General features: G+C 42.9%; 1 protein-coding gene across 5 annotated transcripts in view; it reads right to left on the reverse strand.

Moving 5' to 3' along the window:
- The window catches only part of celsr1a (cadherin EGF LAG seven-pass G-type receptor 1a), a 386197-nt gene that overhangs the window by 81626 nt on the left and 284025 nt on the right, over nucleotides 1-20546 (reverse strand). For all 5 annotated transcript variants that reach the window (XM_038811388.1, XM_038811389.1, XM_038811386.1 and 2 more), the window contains exons 11-17: nucleotides 19729-19914; nucleotides 14448-14561; nucleotides 12452-12626; nucleotides 7808-7949; nucleotides 5780-5900; nucleotides 2461-2644; nucleotides 1764-1865 (exon numbers count right to left, since the gene is read on the reverse strand). In XM_038811388.1, coding sequence (XP_038667316.1) covers nucleotides 1764-1865; nucleotides 2461-2644; nucleotides 5780-5900; nucleotides 7808-7949; nucleotides 12452-12626; nucleotides 14448-14561; nucleotides 19729-19914 — 1024 coding nt within the window. The remainder of the gene's footprint in view (nucleotides 1-1763; nucleotides 1866-2460; nucleotides 2645-5779; nucleotides 5901-7807; nucleotides 7950-12451; nucleotides 12627-14447; nucleotides 14562-19728; nucleotides 19915-20546) is intronic.

Genomic DNA, 20546 nt, shown 5'->3' on the forward strand with positions numbered 1-20546 from the left:
ACTGACACAAAATACCAGTTCAATGCCTTAGCCATTTCTTCATTTCCCATTATTAAATCTCCCTTCTCATCCTCTAAAACACCATTGTTTACCTTAGCTACTCTTTTAAATTTTATATATTTGTCAAAACGTTTGCTATCTGTTTTTATATTCTGAGCTAGTTTACTCTCATAATCGATCTTACTTTTCTTTATAGCTTTTTCATGGCTTTCTAGTGACCTTAAACGATTTCCCAATCCTCTAGTTTCTCACTAATCTTCGCCACTTTGTATGCATTTTCTGTTAATTTGATACCCTCCTTTATTTCCTAAGATATTCATAGCTGATTATCCCTTTTCCTACAGTCCTTCCTTTTCACTGGTTGTGAGTGGGAAATGAGATGCCATAAGCATACTAGGGAATGAGTTTTGGTAACCCAAATGACATTTTCTTATATTCCTATATAATTGTTTACAATCTGTCACTATAGCCATAAACATTTTTTTAAAAATTAATTTGCGGGATGTGGGCATTGCTGGCTAGGCCAGCATTTATTTCCCATCCCTAGTTGTCCTTGAACCGCTACCATCCCCGAGGCGTAGTACACCCACAGTACTGTTCGGGAGGGAGTTCCAGGATTTTGACCCAGCGACAGTGAAGAAATGGCGATATATTTCCAAGTCAGGATGCTGAGTGACTTGGAGGGGAACCTCTTAATCGGAAGGATGGGGCTCTTCATCTCTCCAGTAGGAAGCATTTACAATGCAATACTCAAAATTGTCCTTTGTAACCCAGCATCAAATCTGTCGAGAGTGGAAATTTCAAGTTGGTGCATTTCTGATGCAGAAATGATCAGGACCATCAAACCAAGCAGAAGGTTCAACCTGGGGAATTACACCACTCTGTAGCATCACATATACAAATAAGTTTGAATAACTCCTGTTCAAAGAGGGACTGAGATATAACCAACTAACTAATGACTAGTCAGCCTCACAGTGGTGGTGGGAAAACTAAGAGGCAAAATCAATTGTCACATTAGTGCAGATTAATGAACTACAGCTAGCATGGATTTGCTAAAGGCAAACCATGTTTAACTAACTTGATTACATTATTTCATGCAATAATGGAAAGGATTAATGAAGGTACTGCAGTTGATGTGAGTTTCAAAAGGCTATTTTGGTAGACAAATGTGTTATATCAATGCAAGGGGTTGTTGATTTTGCGATAGTTCAAATTATCCAATGGCATCAACATGATAAGAGACAAAACCGGGCATTGCAAATACTGTAATTTTCATACACCTTTGTAAGAATCCCAATTTTAAAAGATCAATAAAAAACATGAAGCTCCAATAACAGGGACGTTATCTGTTTCAAAGATTTTTTATTTATTTTTTAATAATAAATTTAGAGTACCCAATTATTTTTTCCAATTAAGGGGCAATTTAGCGTGGCCAATCCACCTACCCTGTACATCTTTGGGTTGTGGGGGTGAAACCCACGCAAACACGGGGAGAATGTGCAAACTCCACACGGACAGTGACCCAGGGCCGGGATTCCAACCCGGGTCCTCAGCGCCGTGAGGCTGCAATGCTAACCGCTGCGCCACCGTGCTGCCCTCAAAGATTAAGGAACGTATATACAGTCCAACAGCTGCAAGTAGGGATGAGAAAATGCTACTGCAAGTAATAATGCTGATCTCATTATTTAGATCGCTATATAAAGCGTCCCTCCGCTCCAACACCACTACAGGAGATTAGGGGCAATGTTTTCACCATGACTCACCAACTGATCCTTTGGGGCATGGCATGGCTGCTGGACGTCCATATTTTGTTCTTGGCCACCAAATGCCTGCTTCAAAAGCTTTCGGACACACGTTGTATTTCACTGAAACAAGTCAAATAACAGCTCAGAATGGGAATAGAAAACTCAGACTCTGGATATATTTGATACATGTTATACATGATACATTGTCCATTATTGCTCAAGCACAATAGTACAAGTACCAACATACAGGATTGATCCCAATGAAGAGTCAGATTGGACTTTGGTTACTCTCTCCACAGATGCTGCCAGATGATCTTTTCCAGCACGTTTTGTTTCTATTTCAGATAACCAGCATTCGCAGTGTATAAAATTGAGATGGTCTTATTTTATTCAGATATTAACTATTGGAAAACGTGTTCAAACCATTTTAATAGATCATATAAAAATACATGGAACCTCTCAAAGGAAGGCATGTTTTTAGTAATCTCCAGAAGCCCAGTATTGGCCCAGTAGGGGCTGGTTTAGCTCACTGGGCTAAATCGCTGGCTTTTAAAGCAGACCAAGGCAGGCCAGCAGCACGGTTCGATTCCCGTACCAGCCTCCCCGAACAGGCGCCGGAATGTGGCGACTAGAGGCTTTTCACAGTAACTTCATTGAAGCCTACTCGTGACAATAAGCGATTTTCATTTCATTTTCATATTGGACACTAACATACCTTCACAGCCGTTACTGGTGATTTCAGCAAAAGGGTTGTCACAGCGATTGCAGTGTTGTCCAATCACACCAGGTTTACAGGAACACTGACCCGTTTCCACATCACAGGTGCGGGATTGGGCACCCATTGGAAAGCAATCGCATGGGTAGCACGTGTCGCTATCCTGGGGCTTGTAATAGTTGTCCTGCAAAGGAAAGGTCGGCCCAATTTCAGAATTTACATGTGCGTGTGAGACACTGTCCTCCCTGACATTCATTTGAAAGGTTCAGGCAGGAATAAAACCCAGAGGGCTTGTAAGAGGATGTTTCATGGTTTACCTCCAAAGTGAAGAACAAACATCACTCTATCAGCAGGATTTTAAAAAAAACACAGTTTGACAAGTTTTGTACATGTACTGACATTAGCTTGAAAGAGGTTGAATACAGGGTAAGAATTATAATAATGGGATTACATCAAATCAGTTTATAGAAGTTTTCTGAAGTTTGATGGGACAGTGGCTTGGACATTTACAGAGACGCAAGGAGGGCAAGGGGTGTGGGAAATGCGGCAGTGACAGAGACATGGGGGTCCCGCCAAGTTTATCGGCTGCATAATTGTTTTCTCCCATTTCCTGTCCATCAGCCAGCAAATTGACGGTGGGCTAGCTGCCAGGCAGGAGGTCATAGTCCGAGATACCCCAATCTGCAGAAGGGATGCAAAGGCTTCCCTCATGGGCCTGGGGGAAACACCTCTGCTCCGCCTAGCCCACAATGATTAGTATAAAAAACACATTTTTTTTTACAGCCTACAACTACCATCTCTATCCTACTGCCAAACTTGTTCCAGTGTCCCGCTGTTACTGAGGACATGTTTCCTTTTTGCTAAACTAAGCTTTAGCTGCCACCTCCAACCTCCCCACCCACCTGTCTAGGGGGTGATAATATAGAGACGAATGAATTCCATTCTACTCCTCCTTGTTGTTACTGCTTTTTGCACCATCAATCTGTCACAAGTTGTGGCTTTGTACAGACCTGTTACTCTTCCTTTTGGCTATTGCACTAATGAGAGCTATTCATTACATTAAAATTTGCTTTCCCTCAGCCGCCATGTTGACAACCATTTTGTCATTTAGCTCTGGAAAATTAGATACATGGAGCACCTTAGAGGAAAAATGCTGAATCCCACTGACACCAACAACCATTACCTTTCTTTTATTTTTAAAGAAATTATCTGTCAGGAGATGGCATTCTTAATACGCCCTCCTCCCTTTCTAATCATCATCACAGCATAGAACAGCACCCCAACATCTTAGTTGTGTCCTTGTTTCCTAGGACTGTTGCTAAGATACGAGATCAGAAAGATTCAAATTCAGGCCCCAATCCAGACTTTGCACGAACATCGATGTTATCAAAACAATAGGCGTCAAAAACAACAGCAGGCCAGCACAGAGCTGACTCCCCCCACCCCCCAAACTGATTATAAATGAGCAGTAATATTTGCCATAGAGCTGTACTCCTGATATCAGAAAGCCCAAATCCTTTCAAATCAGCTAGGCTTAAAACATGAGGATGGATCATAGAATTCGAGGAAGAAATCACTGTTCTGATGAATGGGATTTAACAAGTAGAGCAAAGCTAGGTTGTCAATTAGTTTGAATGAATACTTTTACTTTTGTAAGTGGCGTTGCAGGAGAAGAACTGTAAACACAATAACACCTGCTGCTCTTTCCAGATGGGCCGTTAAAATTCAAGAAACTAATGAAAGGGATGTGCTTATTCAGGGCAATCAGAAACCATCATATTTCAAGGAACTTGTTACTGATGGTAGGAATGCCATCAGAAACCTTCAGAAATGTCCTATTTTTAATATTCAAATACGTCCTAGAATAGTTCAACTGAAGAACATTGTTATGCATCAAGTTTTTTCTATCATAGATTATCCAATGTAATGAAGGAGCTCAAACTGACGGGGAAAAGATGGTTGGGTTTAAAGCAAGGTCCACATCTATGGACATTTTCTGCCATAGTACGGCATCATCCATAGATTCATTGTTAGGATTCACCACGGTAACCGTTTTGATTTTCTGCACGTGAATAAATTATGTCAACAGTTGGGGACCACTGAGGGCTGAGATGAGGAGAAATTTCTTCACCCAGAGAGTGTACGGCCTGTGGAATGCAGTTGAGCCAAAACATTGTATGTTTTACAGAAGCAGTTAGATATAACACTTGGGGCGATGGAGATCAAAGGACATGGGGATGGGGGGATTAAGCTATTGAGTTGGATCATCAGCCATGATCAAGATGAATGGTGGAGCTAGCTGAAAGGGCCAAATTGCCTCCCCATGCTCCTATTTTCTATGTTTCTCCAAAAACATCATATTGATTGGCTCCGAGAGACTCCATATTAAATCTGAACATTGTATGCAAGCAGGATATCGAATAGAAATCTTTAGGAAATCACTGCAGAATCCTGTGTGTTGCAACACATCACTCATCCAAACGATGGCATTCAAAGAATATCAGAAACAAGATGAACCATACCAACACATTAATTCATAGTGAACATTTCCCTGACCCAATTCATGAATTTATGTTGGTTCTGAAGATATTTGACGACTTTGATCTTTGGGGTAGAAATTGGTGCCTGTCAAAACAAATTTGGGGTGTAAAATAAGAGCACAGCACAGCAATTTAGCAGTGGGAAACCTTTGACAATGTTTCCGGACGTTGGGCTTGCTCCTTTCAGCCAACTCTGTGTGAAAGTAGGTTTAAAATGAAGGAAATCTTTCTGTGCAGGTGCCGTACTCGCCAGACTCCATAGTCTTACTTGATGGTTGCTACCAATGGCCTGAAAAAACACTCTGCTCATGGGGTGGGCCGGCCGTGGAGCTGCAATGGATGCAAGCGGCTAATCCCAAAAATTAGGCTCGATTTCTTCTGATCATTGTCTGGGCCCTGGTGAATTTCTATTCCTCAATGTGTTGAGCTCTCCAATGTAGGGGCTGGTTTAGCACAGTGGGCTAAACAGCTGGCTTGTAATGCAGAACAAGTCCAGCAGCATGGATTCAATTCCCGTACTGGCCTCCCTGAACAGGCGCCGGAATGTGGCGACTAGCGGCTTTTCACAGTAACTTCATTTGCAGCCTACTTGTGACAATAAGCGATTTTCATTTCATTTTTCATTATGCAAATATGCGGGGAAAACAGAAGTAAATTTGAGTTGTTTAAATCAGCCTGTTGAAGCCTGTATAGATAGCAAATTATTTGCCAAAAATGCATTCCCTTCAGAAATTTAGAAAGTCAAGTGATTGGGGTCTGGTCAGATAGTGTTTCCTCACCTTGCACCTGCATTTCCCAGTGGTTTTGTTGCAGTCAGGATCGAGGCCCTTGTTGATATCACAGTTACAAGGACCACAGATGGGATTCCCCCACCTTCCCCTTGGACACGGCAGGTCAACTCTGGAAAGAATAAGCAGATTGTGCCTTTAATATTACTTTTGAAACCATGTCTCTTTCTGAGCCAAAGAAGTGATAATCACTTTGAAAGGTAGTAGCCCCAAACCCACCTCCACATCTTAGGACGGTTTTATTTAACATGAAAATTAAAACCACCTCCTCAAATTTAATCTTAGCAACCAGCTATAGGTGAACTTCTACAATAGAACTCTCCAACCAACCCTCCAGTTATTAAACTCAACCCCAAATGTGAACCAACATTGCACTTACAACTGTGTAATGTTGACCAGGAACTGGACAGCACCAGCCATGTAAATACTGTGGCTACAAGAGCAAGTCAAAGACTGTGAATTTTTAAAAAAATCATTTACGGGATGTGGGTGTCGCTGGTTAGGCCAGCATTAATTGCCTATCCCTAGTTGCTCTTCAGAGGATGGTTGTGAGTTGACTTCTTGAACCTGAGGTGTAGGTATACCCACTGTGCTATTTGGGAGGGAGTTCCAAGATTTTGACCCAGTGACAGTGAAGGAACGCCGATATATTTCCAAGTCAGGGTGGTGAGTGACTTGGAGGGGAACCCCCAGATGGGGGGGCTTCCCAGGTATCTGCTGCTCTTGTCCTCCAGATGGTAGTGGTCGTGGGGTTGGTGGAGTTCTGTGGTGAGTAAATCACCTCCTGACTCCCCAAAGCCTGTTCATCATCCAAAAGCCTCAAGTCAGGCATGTGATGGAATACTCTCCCCTTCCTAGTGCAGCTCCAACAACACCCGAAACTCGACACCATCCAGGACAAAACAGCCCGCTTGATTGGTACCCCATCCATCACTTTAAGCATTAATCCCTCCACAACCGAGGCACAGTGGCAGCAGTGTGTACCATTCCACAAGATGTATTGCAGAAACTCACCAAGGCTCCTCCAACAGTACCTTCTAAACCCACAACCTCTATCATCTAGAAGGACAAGGGAAGTAGATACATGGGAGCACCACCACCTGCAATTTCCCCTCTAAAGAACACACCATCCTGACTTGTAACTATATCATCGTTCCTTCAACGTTGCTGGGTCAAAATCTTGGAATTCCCTCCCTAACATCACTGAGGGTGTACCTACACCATATGGATTTTAGCTGTTCAAATAGGCAACCACCACCCTCAAAGACATTTAGAGATGGGCAACAAATGCTGGCCAAGCCAGTGATGCCCAAATTTTGCAAAAATAATATTTTAAAAAGTATTCCAAAGATGACTCATCCACGATCACAAGGACCACTGAATTTCACAATGTATGCAATAATTTAAATAGATCTTTACAACCTTCAATCCCAACGGTAAACCTATCCAGTTTCTTTCGAGTGCCGGCAAGTCAAAGTTAAACAGGTTTTCCAAAATCTACAGAATTACACCAAAATGCCGGTTTTTATGCATTGGTCACTTTTGTTAATGAACATAGAACATAGAACATAGAACAGTACAGCACAGAACAGGCCCTTCGGCCCTCGATGTTGTGCCGAGCAATGATCACCCTACTTAAACCCACGTAACCCGTATACCCGTAACCCAACAATCCCCCCATTAACCTTACACTACGGGCAATTTAGCATGGCCAATCCACCTAACCCGCACATCTTTGGACTGTGGGAGGAAACCGGAGCACCCGGAGGAAACCCACGCACACACGGGGAGGACGTGCAGACTCCACACAGACAGTGACCCAGCCAGGAATCGAACCTGGGACCCTGGAGCTGTGAAGCATTGATGCTAACCACCATGCTACCGTGAGGCCCAAATGAGTTGAAGTTAAAGGGAAAAGTAAATGTGGTCTGACACAATCAAACCATGGTGTCATCCGGTTAGAAAATAATTGCAAATGCATCAATAAGTCTGACAACTAATTGCTTAGTTAATTCTTACATGCTTTCACAGTATTGGCCATAGTAGTTTTCTCCACAGTTACAAGAATAACCATGCGAGGAGCTTGAATTATGGACACAGCTAGACACGTGCTCACATGGATTCAACCTGCAGACGTCCTCGCAATTTTTCCCAAAGAACCCTGTTGAAAGGAGGGACGACAATCATTAGCTTCAGTCAAGCATGCACCCGTTTATCCAGGATCTGTTATGCACCAAATCATATTCAATGGCATTCTAAACTTAAATGAGAATAGGGTCCATAAAACCTTAATAGGTTAACAAAAGCCAAAGAAATTGGGCTAAACTACATGGCCAGTGGCAAAGCAACTGTCCTTGCTGCTGACCTTGAAGAAAGCGGCTCATAGAGATCTGGTGGTCTCTGTGGTGCAGATTTTCCTTTTTTGACATCAGCTTGAATCTGTCAAGGGACCTCTAGTCATCAAGCAGAAGTGATGTCAACAATCAGGGGAAGCAGCCCATCACATTGAAGCATTCTCATAGACAGCATGCCAGGAAGTAAAAAAAAACCAAAGCCCTTAATTTTTAATTTTACAGAAAGCTAAATAAATGATGGGCACATACATACAAGATTAAGGTAAAAATCAAAACCTCATATAAAATATCAAAAACATGTGGAATTCCTTATAATAGAAACATTCTACATTCAACACATATAGAAATGCCCTTTAAGACAAATCTACAAAGCTGTTTAGCAGTAATTATGAACTCAATCCACCACTGAAAACCTAGTCACAATTCATTCAACAAGGTAAAATATGCTTTAAGGTTTTTTTTTACAGTGAATCTAAGTGCAAGAGTGGAAGTTTTCATCACTTCAATGGTTTCCAGCTGATTGCATCCTGGGGTGGCCTCAACAATGTACCCTCTGAAGGACTATTGAATTGCTCACAGCAACTTTGAGATTTCCGCATTTAACTGCGAGGGCATGGACTCTAGATGTTGCTGTCAGATTCAGTGGTGTAATGCTGGTTACACTGACAGTCTTGCTGTCATTACTAATGCAACAATGGACCACTGTTCCCCACTACCTTTGTGTAAGAATAATGGCCATAGTTGAAGAAGTGGTTGTTACCCTAGGTTAGATGGTTCACTTTGATTGGGCTATAACGCAGATATACACCCGCCCAATGTTGGCCAGTTTAGCTCATTGGGCTATACAGCTGGTTCGTAATGCAGAGCAAGGCCAGCAGCTCGGGTTCAATTCCCATACCGGCTGAGGTTATTCATGAAGGGCCGCTTTCTCAACTTTGCGCCTCGTCTGATGATCCTCAGGTTTCATCACCACCAGTCAGTCTTCCCACTCTAATGGGAAAGGAGCCTATGGTCATCTGGGACTATGGCAACTTGACTATACCTTACACCTGCCATCCCAAGAGTATCTAAATTGATATGATCTCAAGTCCTCTCCAGTTTCAATGAAAAATTCTCTCCATTTCAAGAAACGTGATCATATTTTTGTCAAAGTTTGTTTTCTTTCTTCCCCATTACGTTTTCATGAGATGCTTCAAAACTACCAAGGCAGTCACTCAAGTCGAAAAATGTCAAGACTTACTAGACCCACCATGGTATAAAGCAGCCCAAAATTTGCTACGGGAAGTTGAGGGCAGGATAGAGTCAGGCCCACCAAACCTGGAAGCAGAATATATGCAGCCATGGAATGGGAGAATGTGGAGGTGGGTTGATTAGAAAGCCTGGGACTTTGCCCCAGTTATTTTAGGTTGTTAGGTCCTCATCCCCCACAATCCTCCTCCTCCAACCCACCACCTTGGCCCATCATACCGTCCATGCCAACACATGCTCCCCATGGACCCGTACCAGCCTCCCCGGACAGGCGCCGGAATGTGGCGACTAGGGGCTTTTCACAGTAACTTAATTGAAGCCTACTCGTGACAATAAGTGATTTTCATTTCATTTCATACACTCATGACATCTCCATATCTACTTTTGTTTTGTGCTTTCATAGAATGTGGGTGTCGCTCGCTGTGCCAGCATTTATTACCCATCCTTGAGGGCATTTAAGAGCCAACCACATTACTGTGGATCTAGAGTCGTATGTAGGCCAGAACAGGTAAGAACTTCAGATTTCTTTCCCCAAAGGACATTAGAGAAACAGGTGGTCTTTTGCAACAATCGACAATGGTCATCATTAGACTTTTAATTACAGATTTTTAAAAATCAAATTCAGGCCGGGTCTACATACAGCCGGCGCCATGTTGCACGGCGAGGCCACGGATCCGGCAATTCCCTGGCCGATCCGGAGGTAAAACCGGGGGCTTTCTGCTGCACGGCTGCTAGCCCCCCCACTGGGCGGAGCATCGGTGCAGCTTTTGCGCTGTTTTTTCTGCCGTAAAACACCACTGTTCCCACACCGGCGTCAGCACTTAGTCTTCAAATCGGAGAATTCAGCCCCATAAGTTTGAAGATCTCTGATGTTGGATTCTGTGATGGCTGCCATTTAAAATTCTTGCTGAACATTTTGGCTTATTGGCCTCGACTCTTCCATAGCAATGCTCATCTCGTGAGACCTCTACCCATTTGGTATAATTGCGTTCTGCAACAATATTCCCTTGTGAATGATACTCTCACCACACCCCCACCCTGTTCCATGCAACCTCCTTCTGAGTTGGAGGATGAGGGGGTGATGTTTGGTGCAAAATTGCATGCATTATTTTACAGGCTAAGCGAAACATACTGAGAAAATCCCTTCCCCGTGGTCCAGTCACATCACACCACAGCCCTGCGAAACCCCATTGCTCATGCATAATAAACCTGACAGCCGAGAGTGACTGTAATGTTGGTATTTATGATTCTTTGTTCTTTTTAAAAGTTAGAGTACCCAATTCATTTTTTCCAATTAAGGGGCAATTTAGCATGTTCAATCCACCTAGCCTGCACATCTTTGTGTTGTGGGGGCGAATCCCACACAAACACGGGAAGAATGTGCAAACTCCACACGGACAGTGACCGAGAGCCGGGATCGAACTTGGGACCTCATCACCGTGAGACTGCAGTGCTAACCACTGCACCACCGTGCTGTCCCTTATGATTCTTTGTTAACATTTGTTTTGGAGCATGTTACGCTGTGACTATTTTGTACACAATGAGTGTGGGTGACATCTCACCATATGAAATGAAAATCACTTATTGTCACGAGTAGGCTTCAATGAAGTTACTGTGAAAAGCCCCTAGTCGCCACATTCCGGCGCCTGTTCGGGGAGGCTGGTGTGGGAATTGAACCGTGCTGCTGGCTGCCTTGGTCTGCTTTAAAAGCCAGTGATTTAGCTCTGTGTGCTAAACCAGCCCCACATAATTTTTATTATCTGTGAAATCCGAGAGGTCTGTTTCTGGAAACACCACTGTATTTGGTACACTGTCCGCTTGAGGCAGACTTGTCTGTTTCAAAAAGAACCCTACAGCTGACATATTAAAACAAATCTTCATGTTTTCAAAAAAAAAAAAATCAAATTAAAATTTCACCATCTGCCATGGTGGGATGCATACCCGGTCCCCAGGGCACTACCCTGGGTCTCTGGATTACTAAACCAACAACAATACTACTACGCCACTGCTTCCTCACTCGCCCAGTATCCATCATTGGCAGACCTCAGGCGTCATGTAGTGATTAAAAAATATAACCCTCCAACAATTTAACACAGTTCTCACTCATGCACACTTGATAATGTAAGAACTCCCATTTATAAAATCCAACAACACTTTTAAATTTCAAGTGGTTATTCTCTTACAAAAACAAATTCAATTCAGACTCTGCATCAAAGACTGCATGACTAGCTGCTACTTTTTCCTGAGATCTGCTTGTCAATAAAAGCAGTCTAGAAGGAGTTCCTTTTAACTCTCGATGATTCTTGCAAACTGTTTTTTTTTCATGTTTGAAGAGTGGGGCATTTAAAAACTTTCCGAACTTCTGTTTGAGGACTTTTTGGGGGTATTGTGGGACATGACTGATATGGTCATTTGCGCTACACAGACATCTTTGAGATGGTAAATAAAGTTATTTAAAAGAAAAGTCTAGTTATGTATTCAACTTCCTGGCTGCAGCTATGAGGGGCACTCGACTATGTCTGTGCAAACTCCCAGCTTGGTACCTCTCACTCACTTAGTCGTGGACCTACCATCTCTCAGTTCTAACTATTTAATCTTTTAGTCCCAGACTTTTCAACCATCTTCCATTTCTTCCAATTTCCAGACCTAACCTTTCAATCTTCCAGCTCCTCTCTCAACTGTTGTTTGGTCTGCTTTTTCACGCAGGCATTAATCATGCAATCAATGCAAAGTTCAATGAATAACCCAACAAATGGGATTATTTAAAACAGGAAATTAAAACAAACAATGCTTTAAACCATTCTTTGTTCTTGATTCCAAAGTTTGCTCCGTTCTTATAACAGCTGAATTCTCCAACTATGTAACATTTAGTAAAGCCCGCAGAAAATGATCACTGGTATAATAGGTGAAACAATTCTCAGAAACAATATCTGAACCAAAAGTCTCAAGTGATGGGGTAAAAAAAAAAAAATTTTTTAAATCCTAATTGTGTAAACAATACCAATTTTCATTGTTAACCAAAGATTGCACTGTGCTAAATGAACATTTAAAATATACATACCTTGTTCACAGATACAGGAATGGCTGTCCCAGTCATTACTGCAGTAGCTATGCATGGGACAGGGAGTGGAGTCACATGGATCTGGAACATCACAACCACTGTCAACTCGAAACCTTACAGCCCGATCCATGTTCAGAGAGGCTACAGTTGTTGAAGTTTCACCCATTCGCAAACCCTATGAGAGGAAAAAATGAATACTTTTTGTGTAAATTAAGCTGCAGTCCATAAGATGTAGGAGCAGAAGTAGGCCATTCGGCCCACCGAGTCTGTTCCGCCATTCAATGAGACAATGACTGATCCATGATAACCCTCAACTCCACTTTCCCGCCTTAACCCCTTAACTCTTGATTCCCTTACTGATTAAAAATCTGCCTATCTCAACCTCGAACATACTTAAAAACCAGACTCTACAGCTCTCAGTGGTAAACAATTCCACAGATGAACGACCCTCTGAGAGAAGAAATTCCTCCTTATCGCTGTCTTATGTGGGCGAACCCTTACTCTGAGATTATGTCCTCTGGTCCTAGACTCTCCCACAAGGGGAAACAACCTCTCAGCATCTACCCTGTCAAGTCCCTTGAGAATCCTATATGTCTCAATAAGGTCATCTCTCATTCTTCTAAACTACCCAGCTGCGCCACAGAAAACATTCCCACTGCATTACAAACATAATACTGAGGAAGCTTCTTATTTTCAAGACATTCTGATTATAACTTTACAAACCACAACAGGACAATTTATTGCTGGAGTAGTAAGTGTGAACTAGGGTGTCAAAGGGATCATAACCACCCATCAAAGTAGGGTGGTGCAAGAAGCAAAGAATAATGTTTAAAAAATTAAAGAGGGCAGTGCCCCCAACAACAAAAGCAAATATAACCTGGTGGTTTCACAGGGGGTTTGAATTCGACAGATAACAGATCCTTTCATACATTTAGTTCTGAATTTAAATGAAAACAAAAGGGAGAGTTCCTGCAAACAGGACTCAGTGTCTCTGTCCAAGTAAGCAAGATTCAATAGTGAATTCAGTGAGACCAGAGTGGCAACCCCGAAGCCCACCGCAAACATTTAAGACTAGGCTTTTTGGGGGCAAACGTTAACGTAGCTACTTTATGTTCAAAATAATATACACGATAATAGAAAATACAGGTTGTGTCTGTAAACCACACAATCCAAATGTAAAAAAGATGCAATTTATCAGTTAAAATTAAGGACAACATGTGGAATGTTCAGTGAGACTGAAAGCAACCAGCAAGTCGTCCGGTATCCTAAAGAACACCTCCCCCATAAACATGCTTGCGAGACTTAAAAAGTCTTTAGATGAATTAATGCAATTAGAGGCCTGGATTTTCTACCCGATCGCTGCCAGAATTTTCTTTGGCAAATCTGAAAACGTGGAAATGGAACATTTCTCATGAATGCACTCCACTGCAACCAGCAGGTCATCTACCTCATCTCCCACTCCCAGGGCTCACTGGCAGAGAATACACCCACCCTTCCGTGAGCAAGCATTTTGTAACACAATACAAATTAGAAAATATTATATTTATTAAAATATTGCAGGGATTTTTCCATCCTTACAATGGTGGATGCAAGCAGCAGACGATAGTCCCAGGTATGCAGCCTTGCAATGGAGGTAGAAGGACTCAGAATGTGTGCTTGCTGCCAGAGTCTGGCATTTGTTCACAGAACAATGGATTGGGGCCCTGCAGCCAAACTTTGCCTGTAGGCCAATACCAGGTCCTGAAAAAAGGTCCAGGAAAGCAGCTTCCCATTTTTAAATGATCCACAAATCCAACAGATCATTAACGATCCGGGGCACGTACATCTCTGTGATGGGCAAAAGTCCAGTCCTGCTGGAAAGGTGTCAGAGTGGAGTATCAGTGGAAAATCCATAACTTCATATCAGGATGAAAACAATTGGGTAACTTGTTAAAAACAAATACAAGCCTCCGCAGTAAAGGAAAAGAATGGCTCTCAGTGATCCTTTGCTCCTTACCTGCATACAGCCATAGAATCCTTGCTGCTTTGTGCCCACATCTTCAGGGAGGTGCCCAACATAGATGTTTCTCAATTTTAATCCTGGCAGTTCATTCCCAATTTCTACACTGTCCTGTAATAAAACAGTAAATATCAAAGCCTCACAAACACTATGACTGATACTTGTTGATCCATGTAGCATTTATCTGTATTTTAACATATTCATAAAAAGATAAATGGAAAAATGTCCAGATCAGTTCAGACATGATGCCATTTAATGGTGGAGCACATCCGATGGGCGAATGGACTCGTGGTCTTATGCTTGCAATAGCGCACAAAAGATTGCTATACAAATGCATCAGATGCTCATCCTCTGAAATTGTTAACAATGGGTGGGATCTTAAAACACCCCCCGCAGTATGTTTTACAGCAGCAGGATCGTCCGTTCCTGCAGTTTTCAATGGCTTTTCCCATTGTTCGTGCCCTCCGTCACAGGGGAGCTTGAAGATTCCAGCCATCCGAGGATGGCTGGAAAGTTTGGCCAATAATTTCAGCTTTGAGTGGGTTAGCAGCAGCCCTATAGAGGGCAGTGAAAATGTTGCCCACAATAAGCAAATGCAGCTATCAACACTCAGCATTGGATTTATTCGGCAATCACTTTCAACTTTGTTTGCAGCAGTTCTTCAGCGTAATGCAGGATTACTATTTATACCTAACAATTTGTATCGCTTGCCAGCCAATACCTTGGTAATTTGCATCATTTTGCCTGATCTATCCTCACCCTCAATTTGTAAGAATATTTCCAGCATGTTCATTAATTGCATAAGTCATCGTCAAAAAACCTTCTATTCCATTAAAATTCTTAACCCGTCAACTTTACTGTCAGGACAACCACACTTTCCAAAGGAGGATCTTTGGGTCGTTTTTGCATTCTGAATTGGAGCAGCTGAGAGTTTGGATGGTGCTGCAGTGTCTTTAACGTTAACGGCTCCCCAAAAGAGGCAAACAATCTTGGAAATGCTCTTAATCTGACTGAGTTCCCCAATGCTGCACAGTTCCCTTTAATGGATCCGGATACCAAGCCTTTCGGTCCTGATCAACAATGGCGAATTTTGCTGATGGGCCTCGGATAGGCAACTCAGGAAATACTGAGGAATGTTTTCATGTGCTTACATTTATGAGAGATCATTTGAGGGCAAATAACAAAGTCATTTTCTACAATAAAATATTAAAATCTAATATTTAAACATCAATATGTATATTTTCACACATTAATATTTATATGCATTTATATTTATAGTTATAATTTCTAATTTAAACATTAACATCCCATCACCAATAAAATAAAAAAAATTTTAAATCTCAGCAGAAATTGGCTGTTTTTAAAAGTTGAAGATCAATTTCTGACATCTATATGTTTCTTTTCTTACATTTTGTGTCCCATAATTGTCAGTTTAGCTAGGTAAGTCGCTATGTTTTATCTTTCTTCCCTCTGTTGGGTTTGACATCACATCTTAAGCAGAGGTGGGTATTCCTTGGGAGGACGCAGTGGGAGGGAGGGGGTTTGAAATCATGGCCAATTTTAGGTGGGAAAGCTAAGATTGTGAAGATCCAACTGCGTAGGTACAACTCCCCTGAGGCACTGCAGCCATCCCTGTAACTATCCTGGGATGACACGTGAACATGTCACGGGAATACTGTGTTCACCATCACCGTTTCTCAAGACAGGAGAAAGAAAGTAAACGGAAACATTAAAGAAGAAACGAGGAAACAATAGCTGGAGGAGGAGGTAGAAAAATATCAAAAAGGGGACCAGTCAATGAGGAAAATCGACAAAAAGAGACTAAGGGTCTAGAACAGAAAAACAATGTGGGGTAATGGTGAACTCAAAATATTATAATTAATTATGTTAAATATTATAAACATTATAGCAAAACTATATCATTAAAACTGTGGGATTCCACAGATGGTTTAGTGCAGAAATTCCCAAACTGTGGGGCGTGACCCCTGATGGGATTGAAGAAACAGCATTTGGTGTAACGAGCCCCCTTCCCCTCCTCTGAGGCAGCAATGATTTTTAAAAAACTTTACAGTACCCAATTCATTTTTTCCAATTACAGGGCAATTTAGCGTGGCCAGTCCACCTACCCTGCACATCTTTTGGGTTGTGGGGGGGGGCGAAACCCACGCAAACATGGGGAGAATACAAACTCCTCCCGCACAGAGAGTGACCCAGAGCTGGGATCGGATCTGGGACCTTGCTGCCGTGAGGCCGCAGTGCTAACCACTGCGCCACAGTGCTGCCCAGAGGCAGCAATGATGACTGTGCAGAGGAAGCTCTGGCAGGGCAGGCCTGCACACACAGAATTGATGTTACCAAACTGCTAAGGGGTGGACAATGAGCTCATAGTGTCCTTTAACCTCACGAAGCGCATCGACCAGCAAGTGCCGAATAGGAGTCGGAGGTCTGTGCTCCAAGTTGACACAAGTAGGGCGGCACGTGGCGAGCGGTTAGTACTGGGACTGCAGCGCTGAGGACCCGGGCTCGTTTCCCAGCCCTGGGTCAATGTCCGTGTGGAGTTTGCACATTCTCCCTGTTTCTGCATGGGTTTCACCCCCCACAACCCAAAGATGTGCAGGTTAGGTGGATTGGCCACGCTAAATTGCCCCTTGATTGGGAAAAAAATAATTGGGTACTCTAAATTTGAAGAAAAACTTGGCACAAGTAGAGGGAGGCAAGTGTAACTCAATCACTGAGTGCGGGGGAAAAGAAACGTGGCTATGCAGTTGAGCCAGAAAGATGAAGTGGCGGCTTCAAACTTTACTGTGATTCTGCTTCTGTCTGCAGGCTCCTTATCCCAGGCTGTGACTCTTCTGCACTAGCAACTTAATGAAACACATAGAAACATGGAAAATAGGAGCAGGAGAGGTCATTTGGCCCTTCGAGCCTACTCTGCCATTCATGATGATCATGGCTGATCATCCAACTGGCGTGGCCAGTCCACCTACCCTGCACATCCTGTTCCCAATTTCTCCACATATATAGGATCTTTACAGTGCAGAAGGCCATTCGACCCATCGAGTCTGCACCGACCCTCTGAAAGCACCCGATCGACACTAAGGGGCAATTTAGCATGGCCAACCCACCTAACTGCACATCTTTAGACTGTGTGAGGAAACCGGAAAACCCAAACTCCAACACAGACAGTCACCCAAGGCCGGAATTGAACCCAGGTCCCTGTGGCAGTGAGGCAGCAGTGCTAACCACTGTGCCACCTTGGTACCCCAAAGTGATCTTTTGATCCCTTTAGCCCCAAGAGCTGCATCTAACTCCTTTTTGAAAACACACATTATTTTGGCCTCAATTGCTTTCTGTGCCAGTGAATTACACAGGCTCACCACTCTCGGTGAATGAATTTCTCCTCATCTCAGTCCTAAATGGTTTACCCCGTGTCCTTAGACTGTGACTCCTGGTTCTGGACACCTCACCATCGGGAACATTTTTCCTGCATCTACCCTGTCTAGTCCTATTAGAATTTTAGAGGTTTCAATGAGATTCCCCTCAATTCTTCTGAACTCCAGCGAATACAATCCTAACTGACTCAATCTCTCCTTACACTTCAGCCCCACTATCCCAGGAATCAGTCTCGTAAGCGTTCGCTGCACTCCTTGTATAGCAAGGACATTCTTCCTCAGATAAGGAGATCAAAACTGCACACAATATTCCAGATGTGGTCTCACCAAGGCCCTGTACAATTGCAGCAAGACATCCCTGATCCTGTACTTGAATCGTCTCCTATGAAGGTCAATATGCCATTTGCCTTCTTTACTGCTTGCTTCACCTGTATGTTTACTTTCAGCAACTGGTGTACAAGGACACCCAGGTCTCATTGTAAATTCCCCTCTCTCAATCAATACCCATTAATTTATTAACTGCCTTCCTGTTTTTGCTACCAAAGTGGATAACCTCACATTCATCCACATTATACAGCATCTGTCATGCATTTGCCCAGTCAGTCAACTTGCCCAAATCACACTAAATCAGCTCACCCTCCCAACCAGTTGTGTGTTATCTGCATATCTGGAGATATTACATTTAGTTCCCTCATCTAAGTCATTAATATATATCTTGTGAAGAGGGGAGAGGAGTAGCAGTGAGTGGCCAGGGAACAGGGTGGTAGTGGAAGAGGGGATGGTTATTGTGTGCGTGTGTTTGGGGGGGGGGGGGGGGGGGGGGGGGGGGGGGGGAGTTGGAAGAAGGGATGAATACCGTGCGTGGTGGACAGGGGCTGCTCATCACTGTGTTGTGTGGGTGGAGAGGGGGGGAAGAAGAGAGACTGATTACGGTGTGTGCATGGGGAGTGGGAAAGAGCTGATTATTGTGTGGTGGGAGTGGGACAACAGCAGACTTCACCAAGTCGTCTGTCACTAGTTAATATGAAGAACTTGACTGAAACGTACAGGAGTAAATATTACATTTAAATAGTACTTTAAATACACAGATTTTCATTTATATAGTGTTTTATATGTTAACCTATAATATGTAGCCTTTAATGATTATACCCTGAACGTTACTATGCTGCTTTATTGCTGTTTCGCTTTAGTTGGTGTCTAGGGTCTCTTTATTAGTAATCTTTATTAGTGTCACGAGTAGCCTTACATTAACACTACAATGACGTTACTGTGAAAATCCCCTAGTCGCCACACTCCGGCGCTTGTTCGGGTACACTGAGGGAGAATTCAGAATGTCCAAATCGCCCAACAAGCGCGTCTTTCGAGACTTGTGGGAGGAAAGCGGAGCATCCGGAGGAAACCCACATGGGGAGAACGTGCAGATTCCGCACAGACAGTGGCCCAGGCCAGGAAACGGACCCAGGCCCTTGGTGCTGTGAAGCAACAGTGCTAACCACTGTGCTAGCATGCTATCCACCCACCCACTGTGCTACCAGCCTGTGATAAGTGCAGATGGTTGAATTAACGGTGCCATGTTGTAGCTTTCTCTCTCTAATTCCTGCAATATAATGCAATTTTGTACCACACATGGAACCTCAAAATATTGCCAAATGAAGAGAATTAGCTTTATTGTTTACATATTGGTTTTCTCAAGTACCCGGAAAAATTACCAAATAGAAAGACAGACTTCAAAACTGATCAAAGAAATCACGCGAGTCTCCAAAGCAAATCCAGTGAACTGGTAGAGGAGATATTTAGCCGTTGAGTAATATTTCCAGCTTTGAGTGCAACGCCATAACTGAACCATTTCAATATGATCACTGGAGGAGCCAAGAAAAGCAGTGTACCTTGTACATTACATAATCCAAAAATAGGACAGCCAGGTATTTGATGTCCTTGCCATCTTTCATACTCTTTATCTCAACCAGTAAATGGTGCCAGTCTCCATCATTGACCCGTGTCTGAGTCAGTCTCAGTTTGGCTTTTAATCCACGTCTGTTGTGCACTTCAAACTGTAAGTTGCTATCAATTATCTGCCGAAGATGGAACAGGAAGAGTACCAGAGTTATTCATAATGTTCATACCAAAAGGAAGACATGTGCAATCTTTCAAGTTTGATTGTACTCTCCCACTGAAGAAATTCAGGCAGGAAGCCAGCTTATACTTGTCAACATAGAAACCCCCCCCCCCCAGCGTCTAGAGAGAAATACCAGGAAAATCCACTGATAATTTTACAGCTGCTTAGTGCTAGGGACGACAGCAAAAGCTTTAGTGCGTTAATTTTCTCAATGTTATTACAGTCCCTGCCAGTTAGTTAGAACAGCCTAATAAATGATCAAATCGGAATAACCAAACTCGTGATTTTGCAGGGTGGAGACGCAGACTTGCTCCCAAGACTAACGGACAAGTTCACTTACAAAAATAATAATTTATTCAATGGCCTAAACTACCAACTGATTTATTTCATGAGGCCGGAGTGGTCTCCCATTTGGATACAGAAAGTCACTGTTCAAACTTAAAAATAAACCTTCTCAGGAAATCATATGACAATAATATTCTGTTTAATTTATAAATCAACAAAAATCAGCAGGACCTGGACATGCTGGCTCTGGAATGGGTGAGAAATAATGATAAACGGCAACACATTCCACTGATAATGCACACA

This window comes from Scyliorhinus canicula, chromosome 11 (genome assembly GCF_902713615.1).
Source record: "Scyliorhinus canicula chromosome 11, sScyCan1.1, whole genome shotgun sequence".
Lineage (NCBI taxonomy): Eukaryota > Metazoa > Chordata > Chondrichthyes > Carcharhiniformes > Scyliorhinidae > Scyliorhinus > Scyliorhinus canicula.